This window comes from Montipora foliosa, chromosome 11 (genome assembly GCF_036669935.1).
Source record: "Montipora foliosa isolate CH-2021 chromosome 11, ASM3666993v2, whole genome shotgun sequence".
NCBI lineage: Eukaryota > Metazoa > Cnidaria > Anthozoa > Scleractinia > Acroporidae > Montipora > Montipora foliosa.
In genome coordinates, this window is record NC_090879.1 from 51,821,342 (window position 1) to 51,848,987 (window position 27,646).

General features: G+C 40.6%; 1 protein-coding gene across 2 annotated transcripts in view; it reads left to right on the forward strand.

Annotated features, from left to right (window-relative positions):
- The window catches only part of LOC137974753 (neuronal acetylcholine receptor subunit alpha-10-like), a 13,168-nt gene extending 418 nt beyond the window's left edge, over window positions 1-12,750 (forward strand). For both annotated transcript variants that reach the window (XM_068821723.1, XM_068821722.1), the window contains exons 2-6: window positions 2,491-2,585; window positions 3,381-3,520; window positions 5,438-5,482; window positions 5,891-6,000; window positions 9,670-12,750. In XM_068821723.1, the coding sequence (XP_068677824.1) occupies window positions 2,528-2,585; window positions 3,381-3,520; window positions 5,438-5,482; window positions 5,891-6,000; window positions 9,670-10,921 (1,605 nt within the window). In that variant the 5' untranslated portion in view covers window positions 2,491-2,527 and the 3' untranslated portion in view covers window positions 10,922-12,750. The remainder of the gene's footprint in view (window positions 1-2,490; window positions 2,586-3,380; window positions 3,521-5,437; window positions 5,483-5,890; window positions 6,001-9,669) is intronic.
- Window positions 12,751-27,646: the final 14,896 nt, after the last annotated feature.

Here is a 27,646-nt window from a genome sequence, read left to right on the forward strand (position 1 = left end):
GCATCGAATATAGGGTTTTTTTAATATCGTGCGAATATTTGCACTACATATGGCAGTCTTTTTAATGTCCCGTAAATGTGCTCTAGTCAATTTCATTTCAATTTCATGAGTAGCCTTCGTTTAATTTGTATTTTCGTAATAAAAGAAATTGTATTTGTAGTGTTGATATTTTTAATCCGCGTAATTCTTTTTCTCTAAGGGTGTATAACTGCATCTTTCTGGTTAAAATCAAAGATGTGTCATTCCAAGTTCTGGTTTGCGAATTATTGCGCAACTTTTATATTTTAGACCATTTGGCACCTGGTCCAGCCACTGAGACATTTTATCCTTGAACTGGTATATAATCAAACTTATAATATGAATATTCCCAGACGAATTTGAGCACATATGTTAGTTTAATTTTTAGCTCAGTAAATATGAGAAATATTGAATTCATCCGAAGATCATACTCGGAAAATATTGAAAAGATCTTTACAGCAATCGAAATCATATTCGATACGATACTCGTCAGATCCGAGCGAGGAGGGGCCGTTGAACCAAGTTCTGGTTGCAATCGTTCTTTCATACAGCTTCGAGCGGTTAAATCTCGGATTATGGCATACGGCAGTTAGTGTACGGTGTTTTAGCCTGTAAACTTAAATAACGAATTTATAAAAAAACGACACAAATACGATAAATTCATCCGTGATTTGGCTCTTACGGTTTCCATTTTGCTTCCGGCTTTTGCTTCTTGAAATGAGACTCTTGATCAAGTCGGATGTGAATGTTGATACGGATTTTTCCTCTTGATTACGCACCGAACCCGTCCTTTTACATATTAGTTTCTCTTTATTTAAAAGAGTGTCTTGACTTGTAACTCAAACAAATTTTTATTCAAATTGCTGTCTATTCTGCGAGGCTCAATTTCAATAATCTTAGGCCACTTATTCCAATAAAATATGAAAAAGAGAGTGTTATAAAATATCGGGAAAACTAATCTGTGTTATAATCTCCAAAGCGAGGTCAGCAACCGTACACAATAAATTGTGGCTGTTTGAAACTTTGAAAAAAGGAAGGAACGTCGAATTCGAAGTGCATGTATTTACATTTTGTTGTCAAATATAAGGTGTTTGCGTCTATTTAATTCTCGCCATAGAAGCAATTAACTTTCATATCTAAATAGTCGACTCGGCGGAGCCAGGACAAAAAGTTAAAAAAATAAAAAAGCAATCTAAGTGACTGGTTTTAAGGAAAAGTAAAATGACTTTGGCTCGCATCCGTACAGTTATTGTATCTGTTGAACATTAGGTCGTTAGATGGTTTTCAAATCAAAATAAATTTCGTACTAAATGGAAAATACGATTGAAATTGAAATTTGAAGTCGATGGGTTTCTAGAAATTTCCAGTTTAACTATTGATAAGTTTTAGCTGCCTGATAACCTCAAATTGAAGACATTGAAATGACCCTAGCAACATGGCACGAGGCCACGGTAAATATCGAAGAAAAATTTTTATTTCCTTCGGCAGAATAATCCGTATTTTTCCCTGCTAGCAGAGGTCTCTCACGGCGAGGAGGGAATCCGTATTTTGGCAGTGTTTGTATACGCAACGGTTTCTATCAGTATTTCCTGACTCCCCAGAACAACGCCAGCCCGTATCACTTTGCAAAGACAAGAGAAATATTTCCCTAAAAACGGGAATTTAAATCCCTAAAGACAGCCACATTTTCTTTTTGCCAGGTACGTCAATTGGTCGTACGTCGTTCAAGTGCAAACATGTAGTCTACATGTCATCTACATCTACATGTTCCAGCACTCGGCAAAGTCCCTTTTTGACTTGTGGCTGTTTCGAACAACCATTGTACGATCACACTAAATGCTTTGGTCGAGGTTTGGTCACGAAATATGTGTGGACTTCGGACTACGGAATGAACTGGGTGTGAGATAACGACGGCGGACTAAGCATAAATCAGAGTAAACGGCAAAACAGCCATAGCACCTACTGACCAACATATTGTAACATAAAAAGAGTCAGTGAAACACTGTGAACGTTAAAGGAAATCGTCTCTAAAAAAAACCCTTCGGGCAAAGTGTAGGCTACACGTAGTCTCTTGTTTTATTTATTACGAGCTAAATAACCCTATGCCTATAAATATGTATTATATACTGAACAGAATATCGCGTATCTGATTGGTTAATGACGAGTGCATAATTAGGTTACAGAGTGCAAAAGAGGTAATAGAACGCAATACGGAAGTTGTTGAGTGTATAATAAACAAAATCTCGTACGAATTTGCTCGTGCATTTCGTGAGTTATGGTCTCACGCCTGATGTTTTGAAAGTTCTCTTATTGCACCCGCCATGATTTTGAGAACTTTCAAAACATCACTAGTGCCCGTAAGTTACGGAGTACACTCGCGTTCACACCATTTCCTGTACAAAATTAACACCATGGGAAGGTTCTGTGAAATGCAAACGACTGTACATCTCTCCTTGCTTTCCCTTTTTATAGTTGATATAACTGAAAGTGGCCCACCTGCCACTGCGGAATGGCAATAATTTTTCCAAGTTGTGTATTGCTGTATCTTAGCCATCTGTATTTCACAGGTAAGCACGCATAAAATAATAGAGTTGAATGCGCAAGGCAAGTTTTTACTTACTGATTTCTTAGGAGCCGTGCCTTCATTACTTATTTAACAATTATTCCATGAGCGCGCGTTGGATATGAGATGATAGATAGCCAATTAACGAGGCACGTAGCGCCGAGTTGGCTATAATCATCTCATATCCAACAAGCGCGAGAGGAATAATTGTTTTATTAAAAACGCCCCCAAAATATAGAAAACTAGACTACAATAAAAATAAAAAGGCCCAAAAAATCACGCATATGCTTGCCGTGTTTGTAGATCATGGTATAATGGCTCATAACCCATGATGGCTTAGCCAATCAAAACTCGAATTGCATTATCCAATGATCCAGTTTTTAATAAAAGCTGTTATGCTAAAGTTTGACCTTATATGGAAAAGAGTGCTGGCTGCAAATGTCGCTTAGGATAAAAGAGTTTCTTGGGGAGCCAAGGTGCTTCGACTAGGGTTTACCCAGATGACCCCCTGGTTAGTGATCAGAGAGAACCTTAACGCCAGACCATGAGGAACGCCTCGATCTATTACGTCGGGCGACACGTCGGACTAGCGTCGGGCTACCCAATCCTTTGATCGCCACACCCGTTTGCATCACAATTATTTCACTCAACATTGTTTATCCGTCAAGATAAGATTTGGATTTCCTCACCTCACTCAGGCAAAGGTCAAATTTCCAACACCCTGGGGACATAAGTATCTTACCTGCGGAGGGTTAGTTCTTGTTCTTTTCATACCAAGTCTGAATCCATGTCTTTGTAGACGGTGCTCTGGAAGTAGACGAAACCCGTTTGCACAAGGACCTCTTCGATGGATATCACAAAGACATCCACCCTAGACTACCCGGGACAGGACCTGTAACGGTCACATTTGATTTTCAACTCATTCGCATTCTTGATGTGGTGAGTGTTTATAGTTAATGGGCATGCGCAACAATCCATTTATTTAGGGCACGGGTAATGTTTGCATCTGATGGTATTGTTGAATTGTAGATTTTATAGAGCGTTTTCACTCACGTGACCAGCAGCCATATTGGATTACTGAAACAAAAGAAAGTATTTGCATAAAAATATAGTTTATTTCCCGGAAGATTAGTTTGGTACACCATCATGGCCACCATTCCTTTGTTTAGGAATACCAATTTGGCTGCCGTGACGTCATCTGAAAATGCTCCATTGAAACTGGGAATTTCATATTCCGGAGCACCTGTCGAATCAATTTTTTTCCCTTATAAAGATCGTTTGTGCAAATCACAAAAATCCAAAGTTGTTCATAAGACATCTTGTTGGGACTGCAATGAGTTTTACATTGGTAAAACGAAACGTCGCTTACGTGACCGTAAAAAAGATCATGTCAAAGCACTCAATGGGATCAGTCAAACTTCCGGGATTGCAGATCACGCAGTAAAAACAGGTCACAACATAAAATGGACCATTTTCAAGTTTTAGCAAATGGTAGCTCTGATTTACATTGTAAAATAAAGGAAACTTTATTAATACGTGACCTTAAATCAGAGTTAAACGAAAACGTTGGCAGTGAAAAACTATGGCCTTACTAAACGGTCAGTTTTCACTGCTTTTTGTCTCATTCTCTCTAGTTACCAGTCTTCTTAATTTTATATATATCATATTTGAATTTGTTCAACCGTCACTTCTGAAGATGTATGTTGTAGGATACGAAACGTCAAGACAAAAGTAAAATGCGCTTTATCAATACGTTTGTAGCCGCTGTTTATTTCTTGTTTTTGATTAAGTTGAAACTTAATTTAAGGTCCTTAATAATTCAGCAGACCCAGGCATTCGACGCACTACAGCACTATGGGGTTTTAGCGCAGCATTGTGCAATTGTGTTGCTGTAGTGCATCGAATGCCTGGGTCTGCTGAATTATTAAGGACCTTAAAGTGCTACTATGTCCAAACGTTTCCTGTACGGTGGTCAATTTACATTATCAACTCCGTTGATAAAACCAAAAATTTTCATGTACTACTTTCCCACCGACGTTGCACCAAAGTTTCTTTAGAAACTACCCACTTTATTCGAAAAGACGGAGGTCTGGGTTCTAGAGAAGATGCTGTCATTTCGTTCTAGAACCAGACCTCTATCTATTTGTATTTACATTAACACGTTTCTCAAAATAGTAAAGGTTACTTTTGATAATTTATGTTAAAACATATGAAACATCAGGTCTCATGCATTGCTTTAAAATGTTTACAACTGCTATTTGTGTTCCTTCGAGATTTGAGCCTATTCAAACGATTCGATCTTTCACTTTTCAGCTAGTTTCATGAACACCTGTTTCGCATGACAAATTCATGACAAGAGAGCATGTTCATTAATCGTAGCTGTTGCAGTAATAGAACAAGCAGTGTCGTTTCACGAGATAGCTTATGCCTAAAACACTCTTCTTTTCTTCTAGCAAATAAGAGTGATGGTCATTTCACGGTACAGATCTGCAGGGAACGGGAAAAATGTCTAACACTTCAAAAGGCAACTGCAAAGTTATTAGTTGGTCATTATATGCTATTGTTTTATTGGCTTTCTTCCTGGCGTCCCTATTCGCTACACTTCACAATCAGACTAAGAAGTCCATAACGCTCAAGTCTGGATGCGGTCTATCAGGTTTCGGTATTATGTATTTTTAGGACGGCTGTTTCTAGATTTTTGTGGGAAAGAAAAGTAGCGGTATTGTGTTCCTTGCAAAATCCATGCTTTTTAGTTAAGAACGAGTAATCCCTCGAAATCTATTTGATGCTAGGGGCACCGTGCCATAAACTTACTGTATGATTTTGCAATCCGAAATTTTATTTGTCAATTTACAGAGTGCACGAGATCAGTTCATTATTACATACGCCTGGGTAAATCAGGTAAGAGAATCAATCCTTGTATACTTTATACACTGTTGAGCTTGGTTCGCAAAAGTAAAAGTATCAACCAGGCCTCGGTTGTTTAAAATGTGGATAGCGCTGTCCATCGGGTTAACACTAGCAAACCAATTGAGTTATCCAGTGGATAGTGATTCATCCAGTGGATAGCGCTATCCGGCCACCCTTCGAACAACTGGGGCCTGGGGGCAAAGCAAACGAAGATAACTGCGCAAGGTTTAAATACTCCTTACTCGTTCCATGCTACCGCGGTCAAAGCAACTCAGGATGGCGTCAGCCAGGAAGGTAATTCCGGCCAGGGGAAGAACAATACCCGTTCTCCCTTCCCTTTACTCGACAGACCGTCCTTAGCATTACGTAACAGAGTCGTTCTTGGGTTTTTCTTTTCAGTACTGGAAGAACAGTTTCATGAAATGGAACCCAGAGGATTACGGAGGAATTAAGGAAATCCATGTATCACCTGAGGATGTATGGGTACCAGACACACTTCTGTACAACAAGTAAGCCTTTGAAGAGGAAGAGCGGCGGAGATCTAACCCGAAGGTCGTGGGTTCAATTCCCACCCTGGTCAGAGTTTTTCTCTGTCCTTGTGTGGGCCCATTTCCATCAGTAGGGCTAACGCTCACATGGTTCATATGGGATTGAAATCTAGCACTTCACATTACACTCTATTCAGTTAACTTTGAAGACATAGTTTACTAGTCATAACTTTAACGAGCGAAATGATATATGAATTGAATCACTTATTGAACCGCGGATGTGTAGTCAAGTAAGGCTATGATCTTCGCAGCTAGTCAGAACGTAATTTTAGCAATTGCGCAGAGAACCCTGAAAAATTCAGGACTTCAACGGGGCTTGAAACCGTGACCTTACGAAACTGGTGCGCGAAGCTACTGATGTTGGGAGCTGGTCATTTGTTGGCTCATATTAAACGCTAAGAGATTTTTAAAACAGTTAAAAAAGCGAACGACGTTTCGGCGCTACGTTACGTCATTATCAAGTTAAAAATTGAAAAAGTATGAGGTGTAATACGAATATATAAAATGTAAAACAATACATAAAATATTTGCGGGTCCTATGGGTATAATTCCCAAGGTGAGAAACACAATAAGGAAAAAAAGAAGAAATGTACCAAAATGCCACCGAAACAGTTTGGCAAGAATGGAGTCGGTTTGCGTGTTAAGAGAAGGCTTGATGTTCTTTGTTTACAACATCCCGTAGACTAAGCAATCAAATAAACGTGCTATTAATACATTTCCTCCGAACTTTGAAAGGTGGTTGTACGTGTTTGTGTTGTTTCACATTTTATATATATATTCGTATTACACCTTATACTTTTTCACTTTTTAACTTGATATAATGGTGTAACGTAGCGTCGAAACATCGTTCGCTTTTTTAGACGTCTTTTAAAAATCTTTTAGCATTTAACTTCTTAATGAAAACCTTATTGGACCGATTATTCCTTAGGTTCATGTTATACGTGTTTGGTTTGGTAGTGTAACACATGGTATGCGACCTGCTGCAATAAAAAAAGACTGTTTCATAAGGCGTTTAAATCTGCAGTTAGGTGTGTGGGGAATTTCACCAGTGTCTAAGGCCTTTTAAAGGAAAAGTAGATAAATTTCAATGTACGCCTCTGTAAACGTTCGAAATCGTCGGGTAGATATCACTCCGACGCCGTACGTTGTGGAACACCCAACAAGCATTACCAGGGAGCTTAAAGGACAGTTTCACGGTTTTGCGCATGTCCAAGCTTTGGCGCTAGGAGTTGTAAATTTTACGGTTGCTTGCGGAACCAGATGATGTTCATTAAACATAGAGATCTAGAGTATTAAACAAATACACTGAATGACTGAGGCATCAAATTTATTGTACTGGTCGAACATTTTATTCTAAGCACGAGTTTTCTATTCGCATGCAGGAGGTCCATAACAAAAAGAAAATGATTGCAAAAGTAATTCCAATGAGAAATTCCACTTCTGTAGCATTTTTTCCGTTTCCTGCATTAGTGTTTTCGATTGTTTCAACAGCAATGGAATTAAATGGGCTCACGTGACAGTTTGCTCATACGCAGAGCTTTAAAGTGCCACTGTGACCAAAAAATCAGTTCTTATTTTTCCTTGGATATCAAAACTTTGTTAACTGAACACTAAACGACCAAAGTTTAAGCCTTGATTTAAAAGAAGACACCTGTTTATTTGAACTTGAATTCTCCTATGTAATGATCCGCCTTTACTAACTCAGTTTTAAGTTCTTGAGAGAGCGGGATCGAGGAGACGATGACGTCAAAGGCTCACTAGTTTAAGAATGCAATGCGTGTGTACGCCGCAGAATTAATATGCAGCAGGGGAGTTTTGGGCTTTCAGACTTTTAAACTCATGTTTTACCTATATAATAAGCTGCATTGACCCGCTGAAATTTTAAGCTAGTGAACCTTTGGCGTCACTTTTCCCTGGATCAAACCCTCTGCTGTCCAATCGGTCAGTTTTGAATGCGAGTAATGGCGGACCGTGAAATCCAAAACTTACACTCAAAGAAAACGGTCTTTGGATAAAAACCAAAGCTCAAAATTTTGCCAGTCAGGTGTTAAGTAAACACACTTTCAAAATCTGAAGAAAAAAAGAAAGTGATTTTTTTGATCACATGGGGCGCCATAAACACGCGACGTTATTGAGCCACGGACGACAACCGACACTATCCCATTCATATTGCTAAGTGTCCTCTCACTATTAGAGACGATTAGTTTAGACGTCAGGGGAGACCACTGTCTTGGCGTGCGAAACGTTCACTTCCAGTGTAACCTGCTAGATGCCAAGGTCTTTCTCGCGTGAAAATGAGTGTTTCAGGGCCCAGAATTGTTCGATTCAGTTTCAATACTGCCATTGCCATTGTGGAAAGCTGTGATTTACATTCTTTGTTTTACATCTAAAAGGAGCCAATTATTCAATGTCCCAGAATTGTTCTATTATTTACAATACTGCGTTTGGGAAGTTTTGGTGAGGAGGGAGAAAGTTCGTTATGCTTTGTTCGTCCACAGCTGGCTTCTCGTTAGTTACCGTTGCCTACAAGACTCTTCATGGTTTGGCTCCTACTTATATTAAAGATCTTCTTCAAAGTTACCATCCGCCACGAGATCTTAGGTCTTCAAAGAAAGACTACTTGTCGTTCCTGATTTAAACATGAATAGATCTGGCCATCGTGCTTTTCTGTTGTTGCGCCCCTTCTCTGGAACAGTCTTCCTCAGCATATTAGGGATGCTGAATCACTGGACATTTTTAAAAGACGTCTGAAAACTGTCCTTTTTATATGCGCCTTTTCAAAGTCATGACGTGACTTTGGTGTTTTATTTATGATTTAATTATTTTGTTTTTGCCTTTGTAGTTTTAACTGTAGTTTTAACTTTGTAGTTTTACCTTTGACTTTGTAAATAGCGCTTTTGGACCCTTGGGAAAGGGCGCTTTATAAATGTCTTATTATTATTATTATTATTATTATTATTATTATTATTATCATTATTGTTATTATTATTGTTATTATTATTATTATTATTATTATTATTATTATTATTATTATTATTATGTCCAGTCACTAATTACCACTATGTACCTCGACACCTGGTTAAGACAGTGCACCGCCTGGAGGCAGTGCGGCCCAGTATTTAGGACGCTTGCCTTATGATCCGGAATTCCTGGGTTGAAGACCCGTTCTGATTACTTGTTGATGATCCTGGTAGTCCCTGGTTCAACTTCTCAACTGCACTCGTGATAGCCAACTGATCTGTCTCTGGCTACTTGGAATTCTTAACAGTTGTTGCTCTGTTCTGTTGTTTCGCTGATTGTGTTTCATTATATTGGCCCTCAGTGAAAAGCACCCGTGGGAAGTGGTCAATTAAGTATGTGGGTAAGACAAAAAAAGGAAAAGCAAAATATGTTACAACCTAGCTTAACATATCACCAGCAAACCTTGTAGCTCAATGGCTAGAGCATCAGACTGGTCCGTTCGTGTCTGGGACGCCGATTTTACCGCTTTCCAGTTGTCTAGTCGGCCGTTGCCTAGCAACCAACATATCACCTTTCTCCTATCACCATTAATAGTTGCAGAAGAAAACAATGTTTTCTTTTATTAATTTCCTTAAGATCTCTTGCCTTTTCTTTTGTTTTTTCTCGCAGTATTGACGAAGAGGAACATATGGGAGGAGGACGAACTTCGTACACCACTAATGTCGCTATACGATATGACGGCAGTAACACGTGGCTCAACCCAGCCGTATTTAAAAGCATCTGCAGTGTCGATGTCACCAACTTCCCATTTGACGACCAGGAATGCTTACTGAAATTCGGATCCTGGTCATTTGACATCACCAAAATCGACTTGGCAGTCAAAAACGACTCCGTTCTTAACAAGTATTACATCACCAACGGGGAATGGCAATTGCTTGACATCTCGGTGAAGAGAAATGCTTTGAAATACCAGTGTTGTCCGGATGCCTTTGTGGACATTTCTGTGCAAGTGAGAATACGACGGGAATCGTTAGATTACATCCTTAAGTTGATCATTCCATGCTCGCTGATATCATCCATGATTTTCTTGGGTTTTGTACTGCCGCCCGAATCTGGCGAACGCATTGGGTTGAGTATCACAGTTCTGTTAGCCATGACTGTGTTTCAACAACTCAGCTCGGAGCTGATGCCTTCGTATGGATTTCCTCTACTCGGGCAGTTTTATTTCGCGATTATGTTAGAGATCGGCGCTTCTCTGGCTGTCACCACCCTCATTTTGAATTTTTATCATCGAAACAGACGTAGCATGCCAAAGACCATGAGGAAAGTTATTCTGCTATGGCTTGCAAGAATTCTGTTTCCTTGTCAAAAACCTAAGGACTGGGGCGGGAGACAAAGAAGAACCAATCCCGTGCATTCGGAAAGTCTGGAAAATAACTGTGGAATGGACTCAGACATGTCATGTAACGATGATGTCTTTGAATGCCAGGAAAGGAAAAATTCTCAACACGAATCACATATGCACAGGTGGGCCATAGAGGAAAGAGGGTCCGTGCGTGTGGTTCCTAAACGGGACTCCTCGTGCGGGCATCACTCGTTCTGCTTCCTCGAGGCTTCGCCCCAGAACCCCTGCAACTCAAATGGCCGGCTCAAAAACGAGTGTCACAAGTGGCGACGCAGCAGAGTTTTTCGAAGCAAAGACAAATCGATCAAAACAAAGAAGAGCCCTTCAAAATCTACCAAACGCCTAAGGAGGCAACTCACAATGGACTGTGCGGTCCCCGAAAAACTAAAGAACCAAAAAGAGTGGATCAAGGCCGCTCGTGTCCTGGATCGACTGTTTTTGATGATTTCTATTATTGTATACATTTTTACCCTCCTAACAATCTTCTTGCGAGCTCCTAGATTCCATCTTGAATGAATGACCGACAGATATCGTGGTAGACAGCGTGGCCAAATAGCTAGGCGGCTAAGAAATTCCGTTATGCCTCTCCAACGCTTCTATTCTTGGCATGATCACGTGGCAATACAGTCATTAACACCTAGTAGTTCTATAAGCGGCCATTGTGGCTACGATAACAAAGAGTAATTCATTTTGAAGAGATCCAACTCGTCTTCTGACGGTACGTTCTGCTTTCACTTTTAGATCACTTCCCATTCGTCAGCTTGTAGCTTGCTCTAATTAAACACCTTAAAAAAGAAAGGAAAGGAGGGTTTTGCCACAAGGCAAGTGTCGTCCTCGGTTTCGCAGTAACTGCCACCGTTTGAGTGATGTTGAGAATTACAATTTGCTGGAAGGGCAGACCACGAAAAGGACGTCTTTTGCTTTCGCCATATCGTGCATGCTTTACTGAAGAAAAAAATAAAACAAATTCGTCTGTGTTTTTTTTCTGTATTGCTTGAATGAAACTTGACAACACGTTTTGTAAATAGAGCGACTTTCGTCTGACCTTGAAAGAGTGTTCGCAGTTTGTTTGACGGACCAAGAATTAAAACGAAGCTTCTCCTTATTCAGGCCAAGGAAACTCCTAATATGGGCAGTAAACAGTTCGATTACCCAATCACATTACTGTATTTCAAATGACGTCAAAGCAAAATACCGATCGCTTTCCAGAAAGTTCTATGGGGAGATGACGTTGCTTCCATTCGCGTTCGCTAAGCCAATGAAAATTCGCACTCGTTTGTTTTTGTTTGATGAGCCAATTAAATGTTTTGCATTTTTGTTTACGTTCTGCTTTTACCTTTAATTTCGAGGTCATATGAAAGTCGCTCTATCATCATATAAAGCTATAAAAATAACACCAAAAAACTTGGCTTTGAAACCTATTGTGATTCCTTATGCGGTTAATTTAAAGCTATAAATTTGTAATCACGAAACTCTTGACAAAGGTTTCCCTATCTTCACTCATTGCTAACTACCGCTTCAGTTAGGCGAGGATAGAACCGGCTCCATTCAAAATTTAAAAAATACAGTTGTGAATTTAGCTGTTAATCCGCTCCATATATATTGGGGGCTACCAAGATTGTTTTCGATATAAGCGTTTAAAATGTCGTGCCCATTATAACGTGCAAAGGAACCTTTTCATGAAATGTCTTTGGCATATTTTGCACCGCTTACTTTTGACAACTAGGTCAATTCAGCCAAATACAATTTTTTCACAACCTCCTGACAAGGATAAAGGGCATTCTATTCATCTCCCCCCGACTTCCTCCTTCTCCTTTTCATCATCATCGTCTTCATGATCGTCATAAACGTTATCAAAATCAGATGACTCCTGGTCATCGTCATTAGCATCATTATCACAGCTTCCATCATCTTCAGCATCATTGCAGCCGCAGAGATCGGTACATTAAGTCCCGATTCGCGATAATGACGTCAATTAGTGGAACATTGCTCCTTAATTAGATGGAGGATTGCATCAGATAGCAGCTTGGAGCAATCTCTGTAAAGCAAACCGTAGAGATATGGTGTACAGCTGTACCTCGATAGAAACCATTAGGAGGCTGATACGAAATAGTTGCTGCATGCTGTTGACGCTGCAAACTCGGGAGTCACCACTACCAAATCATCTAACCTGACACCGACATGCACGTCTTTGCAGTGTCTCTCATGCAGTTCCCAGAAATGTTAACAGCTTTATCAACCCACCATTAAATAAAAAAATGCGATGAAAATTACGATAATAAAATGCAATGAGAGGCAATGTACAATTTAAATACTTAGGGTTTCACAGAATAAAAAGTCCTAGAATGTGGTACCTTAACGCGATTCATAATTCACTCAAGTGCAATGGCTATTGATTGTGGGAATTGATATCAGGGAGTAATTGGGATGGTTCTTATCACTTAAAATTATTCGCACCTAAAAGCTGCATCTCTGCGTTCTTGAAGGTTACGAAGGCTAGCCTTCAGAATGCCAATAATTGAAAGGCTGCGATTCTGCGCACGCTGCAGATTTGGGGATACCACCCCACAGCGGAGATGCAGACGCTCTAACACTGTGAGAACATATTTTCAGTTGTGACTAGGAAGAGAAAGCATTATAGGGACGTAAATCTCAAACCCTATCATTCTTGCGGCACTTCCTTGATTCCATGCACTTCTCTCTTTCGTCTATGACCCACACTTCAAATACACATTCATTTCATTCATCGAGTCCTTCACGAGAGCGAATGATCTCAACAAATTAACCCGCTAAGAACAATGAAATACAACTGGTGGAATACGAAAGCGTAAGAAATTAAAATGTTTTGAGAGTGTAACAACTCACAGGGACTGTACTCTGCACTTAAAACTGTGTACGGCCCCAAAACGAAGACTGTTGCCTCGGTTAAGAATGGGAGAGGACAAAACGCGGAAGCCTACTCCATGGAGTATCCTATGGAGTACCTACATGGAGTACCCCTAAAAATCATTTATTGGTCAAGTTAAATACTCTATCAACATGGTGAGGCATTTAGATGCACATACCTTTATTTACTTCGAGCTTTCCAGCTCTCCGATTGTTACAGATCGATTCTGTTCACGAATTGGCCACCATCTTGAAATTTCGTAGGTATCTCATGTATCCCTTATTGTAGTGTATTTATTTTTTTTGTGTATTTGGACAAATATTCATACAAACCTGTCTACTCCTGTATACGAATGCTCAGAATATACCAATGTATACCCCTGTGGTATACAGTGTATGCCCACTAATGCTCATGTATGCCCCTGTGTACCCATATATGCATATGCCCACTTGTAATCTGATGAAATTACCGTGTACAAATATAGTTTTCCATTCCATTCCACAGGGTTATACCGCTGTACATGGGCATATACGTACTTAAATGGGTATGCATGGGTACACGGTTTTTATGAATATTTGTGTAAAAATGCACTGTAGTAAGGGATACACGAAATACCCCCGAAACTTCAAGATGGTGGCCAATTCGTGAACTGCAAGTGACCAATAAATGATTCTTAGGTTACTCCATTTGGGTACTCCATAGGGTACTCCATAAAGTAGGGCTCCGCGTTATGTCCTCTCCCGTTAAGAAAGCAGATGGCACTCAGCTGTTTACGGACCTGAAAAAAATATCAGAAAGATGGAAAGAGCATGTTCACCAACTGCTAAATAAAGAAGGCAACGTCGACAATGATGCAACTGACCACCTAACTGCTCGAGAGACAATGATGCATATGAATGATCCAATCACCATGGAAGAACTAAGGACAGCTTTAAAAGTTGCTGACATTGGTAAAGAACGTGCAATGCGCAACACCGGCGCTGATTACTCTCGGCTCAGTTAACATCGAAATCGATGAACTGCCGAAGAGGTAGAGTATTGCATCAGCATCGCCGAGGTCATGGGTTCGAATCTCATTGGAGCCACCTGAACTTTTCAGGTGTTCAAATAAGTGCGAGGATCATTTCTCTCTTTCGGAAGCTATTGTGTTGGAAAGCATTCAAAGAAGCTGATGAGACTAGTGTAACCGCACTTGCAGATCTGGGTAAAATCGCGCAACCCACAGCAAAGACCGCTGCCGGAATTGACAAATTAGTCTGCCTGCTGTACCAGCCTAAGAGATTTATTTCCAACTTTTAAGACCAATGCAATCTTCCATTTCATTAAGGAGCAATGTTACACTAACAGATCTCAATGTCGCAAAGCGGGACTTAAAATGTACCGATCTCTGCGGCTGCAATGATGCTGAAGATGATGGAAGCTGTGATAATGATGCTGATGACGATGACCAGGAGTCATCTGATTTTGATAATGTTGATGATGATCATGACAATGATGATGAAAAGGAGGAGGAGGAAGACGAGGGAGATGAACAGTTTGCCCTTTATCCTTGTCAAGGAGTTGTGAAAAAAATTGCATTTGGCTGAATTGAATCAGTTGCTAAAAGTAAGCGGTGCAAATATGCTACAAGAAATTTCTTGAAAAAAGGCTCTTTTATTTGCATGTTATAATGGACACGAGATCAGATTTATTACTGTTATGTTACATAGTTGTCTAAGTTACCTTCCAATAGAAAGTATAAGTGATATTGGGACAATCTGTCCCCATGAACAATAGTTACAAGGCATTATGTGATCCAGCCTCGTTTTCACGTTAGCGTGGTTACGTGACCCGTTCTATTACTGTTACGTGTCAGATACACTCCAATTAAAAGTATGAGAATTTTTGTCGAAGATTCGCAACCATTGACGATGGTTACAAAGCATTTAAAGGTCAAGCCTCGTTTGCTTGTTGGACTCTGAGGGTCATAACTTTTTAACCCCCCATAAAAGCCGTCGGTGCAAGCTACAAAATTGCCGACATTTGGCATGTTCCTTAGGGTCCCCTTAACACATCTTGATAAGCGGCTTGCTTTCTGCACGAAATTCCCACGGGACTTCATTTCGAGTGCGTTCGATTGACCGTATTCCAGAATAGGAATACATGGAATATAAGTTAGAAATCCTTCGTTTTTACGGAGATTCACGTTAAAATTGTCAAACATCTGCTAAAATGCTATTTTAAACATATTTTTATTATCCGTGCTGCTTTGAAACGCGCCAAACATACCGTTTTCATCATCACTCCACGTATTCTTATTCCGCCGAGAATAGGGTCGACACTACTAGATTTAATGCACATAGTACACGAAGTGCTTCATCATCCTCAGCAGCTTTACGGGCAGGAGTACCTCTAATGGCTATACTTCAAACAGGGAGATGGTCCTCCGAGCAAACTTTTGCTGAACATTGTTGTGTACCTAACACGAAAATACTTTTGCTGAAGTAATCTATAAGGCCTGAATTGAGACTGAAGCATTTTAGTGAAGTTGAAGTTAGTAACAGTTGACTGATCAATGTACTCAAGTATGTGATAAGATTTCATGCGATGCTCTTTCCAGGTTGGGCTGAGATTAAAGAGCTTTATGTTGCATTGATGTGTTCTAGCCTGTATTTATCATGGCTTCAAAATCTCACATGATCCCTCCAGCCGATGACGTAGACGAATTACAAAATTAAGCAAGACTTACCTGGAAGTCGAAGTTTGATTGAGATTCTCCTACGTCATCTTAGGCTTGAGGGATCAGGTACCCACCATAGTAGAGACCCCTCCTTGTATTATATGATAAATACAGGCCATATTCCTTTGAAGACTGAAGTACGCATGCGCACTGCAATCTCACCTGATCCCTCAAGCGTAAGATGACGTAAGAACATCAGTAAGAAAGCTCATTTTTGCAAACACTTTGATTGGTGTATGGGTAATTTAAAAGCTACATAGAAGCTAATTGGAACATTAATAAAAAAGGAAGACCAAGGGCCAAACTACACCTCTAAGAATAGTAAGGAATAACAAAACATATACTAACATTGCTGATATTGCAGACCAGTTCAATAAACATTGTATTAATGTTGGCCCACTCAGTCTAGCCAGCAAAATCAAGGACAGCAACGAAAACCCTACGCAGTATATCACATCATCTCCAACCAATAGTTTTGTTATGTCCTTTGTCACTGAAACTTTCAGGTCTCTACTTTGTTTAAAACTCTAGATGCAAACAAATCATCAATTGATATACCTAACAAAGTAATAAAACTAGCTCCTGATCCACTATCAGTACCTTTTACTCAAATTTATAATCAATCAATTGAAACAGGCATCGTGCCTAATGTACTGAAAGTCTCACAGGTCACTCCAGTTTACAAAAATGGTGATGTCACTGACCCAGGTAACTACAACTACAGGCCTATTTCAACTTTATTACCATTCAATAAAGTTTTAAAGATTAATTTATAATCAACTATACGACTTCTAAGAAAAACATAGCATTTTGTTTCAGTTTCTGTTTGGGTTTAAGAAAGGGTACTCAACTGAACAAGCTATTTTAGAAATCACTGATACACTTAGAAAAGCTTTTAGATTTGATACTGTGAATCATGACATTCTACTCTACCACTGTGGAGTACGTGGAACTCCTCTTAACAGGTTTAAAAACTACCTATTCAGTCGCACCAAGTTTGTTAAGATTGACAATAATTAACTTAGTCCAACTATGAAACGATTGTTTGTCTTGTGGTATACCGCAAGGATCAGCGCTTGGTCCACTCTTATTTTTACTCGGGCCCGTAGGGGCACGAGTTATAGGTGCGGTTACACGGGGCACTTTTACCGTGGTAAATTGCCTTTTTACCACGGGAAACTGTATTTAGTAGTGTGACCGACGCTTCCCGAGGTAAATTTCCCGTGTTAAATATCCATGGATACGTCAAAAAGATCAGTGGAAGCGCCCATGACATTTAACGTGGGAAATTGGAAGGGTGTTTTGATGCCCGAGGTACAAGAGCCAATCGCTATGCTGATGAAGTTGTGATTAAATTTCCCGCCAATGAATTGCGTGAGATTTCGTTTTACCTCGGTAATCTTCGTAACGTGTGACCCCTAGTTAACACGGTATACTAAATCCCAAGTGTGAGGCACCGTGGGATAATTTACCGTGGGAAATGGCATTTACCATGGTGAGTGTAACCGCACCTATAAAATACGTTTGATTTCAGTTTTTTTTCCTGTGCAGCAAAATGCACAATAGAAAAACGTGGCGGTGTTTGATTGGGTAATGCACAATAGAAGCCACGTGCGCTGTTTACATTGGTTATTTAAAGCAAACCACGTAATCCAAGACCATGAAGAGCACTGTGATGCGTTGTTTGGGATTACTTACTGAAGATCGACGTTGCGTTGGCTTAATCGATTTCTCCTTGGGGCGCTCAAAACACATACAAAGAAAGGCATAGGCTTTTCGCGGTAGACCCACACTAAAAGATGTCAAGCGTCAGCTTCGAAACAAGTCGTTCCGCGAACTGAATGAAACAAGAACATACTCGAATGTAACTGAAATGGACGCAACTATTGAAAGTGATGCAAGTCAAAATACAAATTCTTTAATGAGCAGCGGGTACCTTATTAAGAGCTACTTTGAAGATGACGGCGACAAAGAACAAATGGATGCCATATTGGAATCTTCTGAAGACAAAGTAAAAACACTGGCACAGCGAACAAATGGCCTTGTACCATTTTCACCGGGAACAAACAGCCTCTCGCTCAGTGTACCATTGACTACGGAGATAAGTTTTCTGTCTATTGCGTTTTTTTGTTTTTTATTCTTAAACAGTTTGTTTCTTGTAGTGGTCTAGCTTATATCCTTTGTTCAACTAGCCATATTAGCGATCGTGTTCACTGCCATCTTGTGTAGATAGTTCTGTTCTAGTTTTACAAGATTTGATGTCATCAGTGGAGACTGTGATCCGCTCTTTAGAAAATAAATGTGATGTAGTTTGAAAGGCTGTACAGAAATTTCCTGCAAGCGCTTGTTGGAAGAAAAAAAATTGCATGCAGCACAAATGAAATAGGAAAAAAAATTCTTGCACTGCCGCAAGCAAGAAAAAAAATGTTGCAAAGCTATTTCATCATTCCTTAGGTAATATTAAATGAATCTAAAGAATGACATTCCGAAAACATGTAGCTATACAAGGATTACAAGAATGATTTTGTATAGCTCACAACATTTTAAGGCGTTGCAGCTCCATATTAGAACTATTACTGCAACAACCTCAATGTAAATGTAAATACCCTCTGTAAATGTAAACACGACACTTTTTTGAGGAAAAAAAATCCTGCAGAGAAATGAGGAGAAAAAAAAAATATCCTGCAGAGCATTTAGGAGGGAAAAAAATATCCTGCCCACAGGTTGCTAGAAAAAAAACAAACTTGCTGACCAGAAATCTCTCACCACCCCTACTCAAGAGTTAAATGGTCGGTCCCTAATTTAACAACTTGTAAGAGGAAATTGATTTACTCGTATCACGAGAAAAGATATTTCAATCTTATATAGCTTTATATTAGAAAGAAAACCGACCAAACACTAACAACAATAACACCACCAGCAAATGTGGTTCTCGAAGCGTTGCTTTGCAGCGGCGTATTCACTTCTTGATGCAAACATGACGCTGCACTTCTCGAAATTTAAAATCCACCAAATAAACGGACCCAAATGTCCCACTTTTAAGCTCTTCTTTAATTTTTACTGAACTCCATGACAACTCTGGAAACTCAAATGCACGTCGTCGTTTTTTAGTCAAAGATGGAAGCTTAAAAGAAGCCGCCATCTCTTTCCTCGCACAATCACCTATCTTCTCCGGGGCAAAATTAAGATATGCAAAATTATTTTCGTCAAAGGTCTACCTACATTGCATTTTTAAAATTCCGGTCTTTTGGCAGCCTGGTCGTTTGTTTGTCACGTACACTTTTGTTTGTTCCACGTTTGCCCTAGTAAAATTACCGATTCCCGTAAAACGTTGGAAATCGGTCTGGACCAGCTCCTGTGTATAAACGCGCCGAGTGCATTGTTGAATTAAAAATAAGCACGAGGGAATTTTTTTTGAACACGAGAGAATGCCGAGAATGTTTACTAGCCGTAATTACTTCTTGAATGTTCTTAAAAATTCCCAAATGCTAATACTACTCACCAATGCACGAACAAATTGTTTTTTTTCAGTACTTATTTAAACGTCAAGTGATAAAATAAAATAAAAATAGAATAAAATAAAATAATTAAAATGAACATGGGATAGACAAAGAAATAAACAAATCAGCAGTCGAACTATGCTATCATGTTTCTATAAATCCACCTTTTTCAAATCATTGTTTTACAAATCAACCTTTTACAAATCCATGTTTAACAAATCAACCTTTTACAAATCCATGTTTTACAAATCCATTCCATGTTTTACAAATCCAATCCAGTTGATATTTTACAATATGCCGGTACGACTTGTAAAAGAAGGTTGTTGTTTTGTTTTCTCAAAAATAGCCTGTTCCAGGCTCTCAGATAGTCGAGAAAACGAAAGGAACAGCCTGTGAAAAGCGAGTGGGGGCTTGGGTCGAGGCGAGGCGGGAGAGCCTGTAAGCATCTCTTTAAATTTTTCATTCCGGTATACCAGCTCCTGGTATACCCTCTGATTGGTCAATTTTGACAGTTTACATCAACACCTTCGTCATCATTTTGATTCACGCGCGGAGCACGAACTCTGTCGCCGAGTGTCTTAATATTCTCAAACGTACAAGCCCTCAGATTTGCTCGTGTCTGTTCAACTTTAATAAGTCGAAAAAACTAGCCGTTTGCAATGCTTCCAACTGGTTTTGGTAAAAGCATAAATTTTCAGTTACTGCCGCAAGTTGTGAAAGCGCTTCAATGTTGTGATACGACATCTCTCCACACCGCTTACAATATAGCATCACTGGGTACGATATATAGTTCGCATTTGACACAACTATTATCTCCCCTGCACGCCACAATTGTGAGCATTCAACGGCGCTCTCTGAAAACTCTGACGAACGAGAAAAATACAATATTTTGTTATTCTTTCTTATGCAAATACTTGGCTGCGTATTCGAATTCACCAGCTCGAATCAATCAAATTTCTGCCTTCATCGCCTTCGAAAAAATGAGAGCAAAAAGAGAAAACCAAAAAAATTTGCCGAAAAAGGGCTTGTATTTCCGTTGTATGTCTTAAAGCTTTAAAAGATCAAGCGATTTTCAGGAAGCGAAGGTGATGGCTACGTGTCTGTATACTGCAAATGCAATTGAAGCCGTCCACATGAAATATCAATCTTTCACATTCATTATCGGTTGTCCTGATGCATCAGAGCTGAAGTTTATTGATGAGGCCATCTTATCATCTAGGCCAGAAACTTCAATGGTCGGGTTTCTGTTTTCCTTGGAAAAGTCAACAGAGCGTCGGGAACTCGCAGCTTTCGAACTGGTCGTGTCTTTTGGTCGAATTTGCTAAATCTCCCGTGGGTGATTTCCTTGACACTCGTTTCCCGGTTGCTTTGACAATGCCTTCGTTCGCTTGTAAAGTTATTTTCCCAAAAATTGCCTTAAATTCTGGGTAACGTACTCGCACAAGCGAGAATTAACGCATCACCTTTGAACAACAATAAAAGAATCGCGCTTGAACTCGCGTGGGACCACACAATGCCGCCCTTTTTCAACACTTTGACATTGACATTTTGACATGCGAAAGGTTATTTGCAAAGTGGGCGGAATGAAGAATTTAAAGAGATGCTTACAGGCTCTCCCGCCTCGCCTCGACCCAAGCCCCCACTCGCTTTTCACACGCAGTTCTTTTCGTTTTCTCGACTATCTGAGAGCCTGGGTCAGGCTATCTCAAAAACGGAACGTATTTATTTTGAATTCAGGTTGAACTATTTACACACTAAGGTAGAGTGATCAATCAAAACAGAGTTTGTAATTGGAAATCTAGACATCTTCGAGATACAAAAACAAACTTGTGAACACGTAAACCTGAAATATTGCAAATCATAATGCTGACAAATCCAAAAGCGAAGGAAAGGACGTTTTGGATATCTGAATGAGGGGGGTGAATAGGTTCGCGGATCGGCGGATTTGGCTGAAAAAACTACGCGGATTTCGGATTTTGCGGACACATTTTGCGGATTGGCGGAATTTTAACGCTCAGCGGATCACGGATTTCTTCAATATTTCAGCGTAGATTATGGATTTTGTTTGTTTTTAAGTGTGGATCGCGGAAATGAACTTGGCGGTCTGTTTCAATTTTTTTTCTGCCTGACCTTAGAACTAGACTAGATTACAGCGGTTATCAGTAACACGCGCCCCTCGTCGACATTTTTTTATATTCGAAAATAAAATAAAGATGGACGTCAATCAAATGTTTCCACGACGAATCTAACTGCCCGTAAGAGAACAGGAGTATCATCATGAAAACATTTGATTGACGTCAACCTAAAGTGTACTTTCGAAATATGAAAAAAGTCGTTGAGGGGCGCGTGTCACTGAGAAATGCTGTAACACATCTTTGACCTTCAATATAATCGGAATCCAGAAACTCTAGGACCCCAGGATTTCGGCTTCCGGCCAGACAAGAAGCCAGTGTCCTCACCAGACCCTCACCACGTGTACCATCGGCACGGTCAACATGGAGGGTCAGGTCATTGAGGTCATTGAGACAAAGACCATCGATTTCGTCACATTTTTTTTTTTACCGAGAAGGTGCCAAAGGCGATGAGTTCCTTCATAAGAACAAGATTCGGTGCTGCGTCGATTCCAGCAACTACGGGAGCACGTGCATATGGAGCTGCAGTCAAACAGAGAACAAATCGGCCGAAGGTTATCTACCAGAGGCATCTGCATATCTCCGGGAGAGTGAATGTGTCCGGAGTGGCTGAAAGTCCTGGGTGCGGATCCCCGATTGTGACAGTGATGCTAGTGATGATGATGATGAGGTGACTGACGTTTCAGAACTCGATAGAGGGTCCACGTTCTTGTTAGGAACGACTACGCGATTTGGGCGCCAACTGCGGATAAACAGTAGACTAATTTCATGACAGGTATTTCTTCTCTGACAGTATTGCGGATTCGGATTTTTGTAAAAATATATGCGGATTGGCGGATTTTGCAAAAAATTAGCACGGATCGACGGATTTACTGACCCCTATTCACTCCCCCCCTGAATGACTTTAGGTTGGATTAAAGGATATATTGTTAAAAATTCCCAAGTTATCCCTTTTCGTGTTAATTAGTAATGCAAACAGGTCTAAGTAATAAATTGGATTAACGAGGCACCAGTGATTGTAAAGCTAGTAATTGCCATGGTTCGTATGTAACACATGTAATCATGAGAAGATTCACGGAAAACGGAATTTGAAATGTTATGCAGGGGTACGTATTTGAAGGTAAAATAGGTATTTGTAGACTTTATGCTTCGATGTATTTTGCACATAAACAAGTATCTGTTCTTCTCTTTAAATCAAATTTTACTGCCCTATCAGTAAAATACGGTTAATGGAATGTGACCGTACTAAAAGGGCTATTCATGTCGCGATAGTTATCTTCGCGTTCTTTGTAGTCGGCCGTTCAAGGTCATACAATCAACGGTTTTGTTACTCGGAATACCTGAAAGGCATCCGAGTTATATTCTGGGAAGAATTTAGTTTTCTGTGCAGCAAATGGACAATAGAATTAGGAGGCGGTGATTTCATTGGCTAAAAGCAATGTACTACACCCCTCCGAGCAATACATTTGACCTCCCTCTGGGACAAAACAACAGCAACAATAAAAAATAACCACAAACGCGAAGGAGTAGATTTCAGATAGCGAGAGACTTGAAACAGCCTCACGTCTAACAGAATTAGAAGAAAATCGGAATTTATGACGTGCAGTGGAGCAACTAAATGATGGGTTCTACGTTGGGGCTTCAGCGTGACTCGTTTAATTTCGTTTGCTGATTCAAAGCCCATGTTTCACGATATAGCAAATGACGCAATGCAGTGCAGCTAAAAGTGAATATGCCAGCTGGATTCAGCGGTCTAGAAATGTTAGAAATAAGATATTTACTATAATCCTGCCTGTTGACAACATGACTAAATCGCCAGTACAGAACTTCCAGCAGCGGTATGTTATAAATGGCCGAGATTTCTTACTCTCTTTCTGCCTCAGCTGTTCTTTGTACGAACATCATCCGCCGATGTCTATTTTTTATCGTTAGGGACGGACCATTAGAAAAGTGATGGGGGGGGGGGGGGGGGGGATGGAGAAAAAACCAAAAAAATATTCATGCAAGGGAAAATGCCAAGAGAAAAAATTCACGCAAAGAAGGTAAAGAAAAAAAATTCATGCAGAAGGAAGGTCCAATTGTGACTTTATTTACAGTGCATTTCACGAAACTTTTGACAGGCGATTTGCGAAGTTCGTTGTAAATAAATTTCATAAGTTCGCTTCGAACTTGGGAATTTCGATACGTAACTGTCAATCAAAGGGCAAACTTTGAAAGTGTTAAAAAGGATTGATCTTCATGTTAGTTACCTAGAGCTGGAGGTCACCGGCCGCGTTGTTCACAACACTCTTAATTTGGAACCTTCGCAGATGAATACCGTTTTTCACTTACCCATATTAATTACTAGTACAAAATGGTAAAAGTGCTGCCGATATTGAGTATGGTAATTGATAACCTATGTGTCGATATTTCATGGTTGCTTAGTAACGCTTGCGACATGCGCATTAAGGATATAGGCTCGCCATGTGCTCTTGCCAAATGGTTGACGTTGTACATCAAGTTTGTTTGTTGTTATAAATAAATTCTGTTGAGATTTCAAGACATGGTGGCAGCGGTGAAACAAGTAAAATGCTGAAATTAAGCCCTCCAGAGAAATTTGACTTTTCCAAACCGCTCGACTGGCCAGATTGGAAGCAGAATTTCCTGCGATTTCGACTCGCGACGAAACTTTACAAAGAGGAAGGCGCCGTGCAAGTCAGTGCTCTCATTTACACGATGGGGAGAGAAGCAGAACATGTGTATACGTCCTTTACCTTGGCTGAAGGAGATGATGCAAAATTCGACGTGATTTTGGCGAAATTTGATGAACATTTCGTGCCGAAACGGAACATAATTCACGAGCGGGCACGTTTTCACCAAAAAATCCAAGAGCAAGGGGAGACAGTCGAATCGTTCGTACGAAGTCTTTACGAATTAGCCGAACACTGTAACTTTCGGGACAGCCGCGATCAGCAAATACGGGACAGAATCGTCATTGGAATTCTGGATAAAGGTGGGTCGCAGAAATTGCAGTTAAAGTCGGATTTAACGCTGGAAGTCGCGATTCAAATAGCTCGCCAGTCAGAAATGGTCAAGTCTCATGTTACTGATCAGAATTCCCTCGCATCGAAAGTTGTTGAGGAGGTGCACAGTAAGAGGAAAGCGTCTAATCCACGTTGGAAAAAGGGAAAAGGAAAGAAAGAGGATCCATCCCAAAAACGGGGTCACAAAAAAATATGTGGCAGATGCGGTCTTCACCACTCAAAGCCCGAACACTGTTTAGCAAAAGACAAACCATGTTAGAAATGTCAAAAGGTGGTTCACTATGCAGCTGTCTGTTGGTCCAAGTCGGTGAGTGAAGTGAATAGTAGTGGTGGTGGTAGTGCTTCAAATGATAGCAGTGCTGGTCGTTGGTTCTTAGGTGTGTTGTCAAGTGATTTACATCAGGGTGACAAATGGAAGGTCCAGCTTAAGGTCAGTGGTAAGCCTGTGGTGTTTAAAATTGATACAGGTGCAGATATTACCGCCATTTCAAAGTCTACCTTTGATAGTTTACCAAATCAGCCCAAGTTACATGCATCGAAGATAGCCCTTTTCAGTCCAGGAGGCAAGTTGCAGTGCGCTGGGTAGTGACACATTGCAACAAGAAATATGTCAATGTTTTTGTAATCAGTGGAGAACATGCAAGTAACTTGCTGGGTCGAGAAGCAGCTTGTGAAATGGGTTTAGTTGCGAGATTAGAAGAGGTGGATGCTGAGTTGTTTGGAGATATAGGCTTGTTGATGTGTGAGCCAGTTAAGATCCAACTGGATGAGAATGCCCAACCCTACTGTATGAACACAGCAAGAAGAATAGCTTTTCCCTTAATGCCAAAAGTAGAAGAGGAACTCAAGCGGATGGAAGAAGCTGGTATCATCGACAGAGTAACAGAGCCGACAGAATGGTGTGCACCCATGGTACCAGTACAGAAAAGTAATGGTAAGCTCAGGATCTGTGTCGATCTAAGAAGGCTGAACAGTGCAGTGAAGAGATCAAGATTCGTACTTCCTGCCTTGGAAGATATCGCGCCCAAACTTGCTGGTATCCAGTACATTTCGAAACTTGACGCGTCCAGTGGATTTTGGCAGATCCCTCTACATCCAGATAGTGCCAAGTTGACCACGTTTATGACTCCGTTTGGTAGGTTCTGTTTTAAAAGACTTCCATTCGGAATCACGTCTGCCCCAGAAATTTTCCAGTCTCTAATGAGTAATCTGTTAAAGAACAGAGAAGGTTGTGAAGCGATTATGGATGACATTATTGTGTATGGAAAGTCTGCCGAAGAACATGATGAGAACTTACAGAACATGTTTCAAGTCATTAAGGAGTCAGGACTGAAACTGAACAAAGAGAAGTGCGAGATCAAGAAAAACAAGCTAACATACTTTCGACATGTTCTCAGTGCCGAGGGCGTAGGTCCAGACCCAGAGAAGGTGAAGGCGATTACAGAGCTCGAAGCGCCAACCAATGTTCCAGAACTACGCAGACTGATTGGCATGATTAAATACCTTGGGAGGTTTATTCCCAACCTTGCTTCAGTAATGCGTCCAATCAGCGAACTACTAAAGTCAGATACCGCTTAGACTTGGGGACCTCTCAAGCAAACTGCATTTACCAAGGTCAAGGAAATCATTTCAAGCGATACAGTGTTAGCATTCTATGATCCTAAGATACCCACTGTTGTTTGTGCAGATGCTAGTAGTTATGGGATTGGCGGGGTTCTGATGCAAGGTCCTAGTGACCAACTCCGCCCAGTAGGTTTTGTAGTAGAACACTCACAGAGACTGAAGTCAGATGTGCTCAAATTGAGAAAGAGTGCCTGGCAGCAGTGTGGACATGTGAAAGACTATCACGTTATCTAGTGGGGCTTCCAAGTTTCCAGCTCTTGACAGATCCCAAACCTCTGGTACCACTGATCAACCAGAGAGATCTTGATAAAACACCATTAAGATGCCAGAGACTTCTAATGCGCCTTATGCGGTGCAATCCTCAAGCAGAACATGTACCTGGCAAGCATATGGTGGTGGCAGATACTCTGTCTAGAAGCCCTTGTAAGTTAGGACAGGAACCCAACACGGTAGAAGATGTTCAGGCATTTGTAGACTTGGTTGAATCTACAAGGCCAGCCACAAGTGATCAGCTTAAGAGAATCAGAGAAGCGAGTGAAAAGGATGCCCAGCTCCTGAAAGTGATGGGATTCACACTGGAAGGGTGGCCAACCCGTGCGGAAAAAGTTCCCCTCCAGATACGGGAGTTTTTTTATTCTCGTGGACACTTGTCAATGAACAACGGTTTATTAACATATGATGATCGAATAGTGATCCCTGCAGACATGCGAAAGGAGATACTGAAGCGCATTCACACAGGTCACCAGGGTGAAGTGCCGCGAACGTGCTAAACTTTCTGTGTGGTGGCCGGGTATTTCAAAGGCGATCAAGGCAAAGGTGGAGTCATGCCAATTCTGTCAGGAAAACCAACCATCACAAAGAAAGGAACCACTGATGACCACAGACCTACCTGATAGACCGTGGCAGAAGGTGTCCACCGATTTGTTTGAGCTAGCCAGTCAGAAGTACCTAGTAGTGATGGACTATTATTCAAGGTTCATTGAGATATTAAGCCTAGTTGGGACAACAAGCCAAGTTGTCATCCAAAAGCTGAAGTCAGTGTTTGCAAGATGGGGAATTCCGGAGAACTAATAAGTGACAATGGTACACAGTTAAAGCCACTACACTTTGATGAGTTCAAAGCAAAGTACGGATTCAAACACACCACATCAAGCCCGCATCATCCCCAGGCAAATGGTACCGCAGAAAGTGGCGTGCAAATCGCTAAGAGGATTTTGAAACAGGAAGATCCATTCCTTGCCCTTATGGCCTATCGGGCAACCCCAACCCCAGCAACTGGAAAGACGCCATCAGAGCTGATCATGGGAAGACTGATACGTACTACACTTCCAACACTGACCAAAGTTTTAGAGCCAAA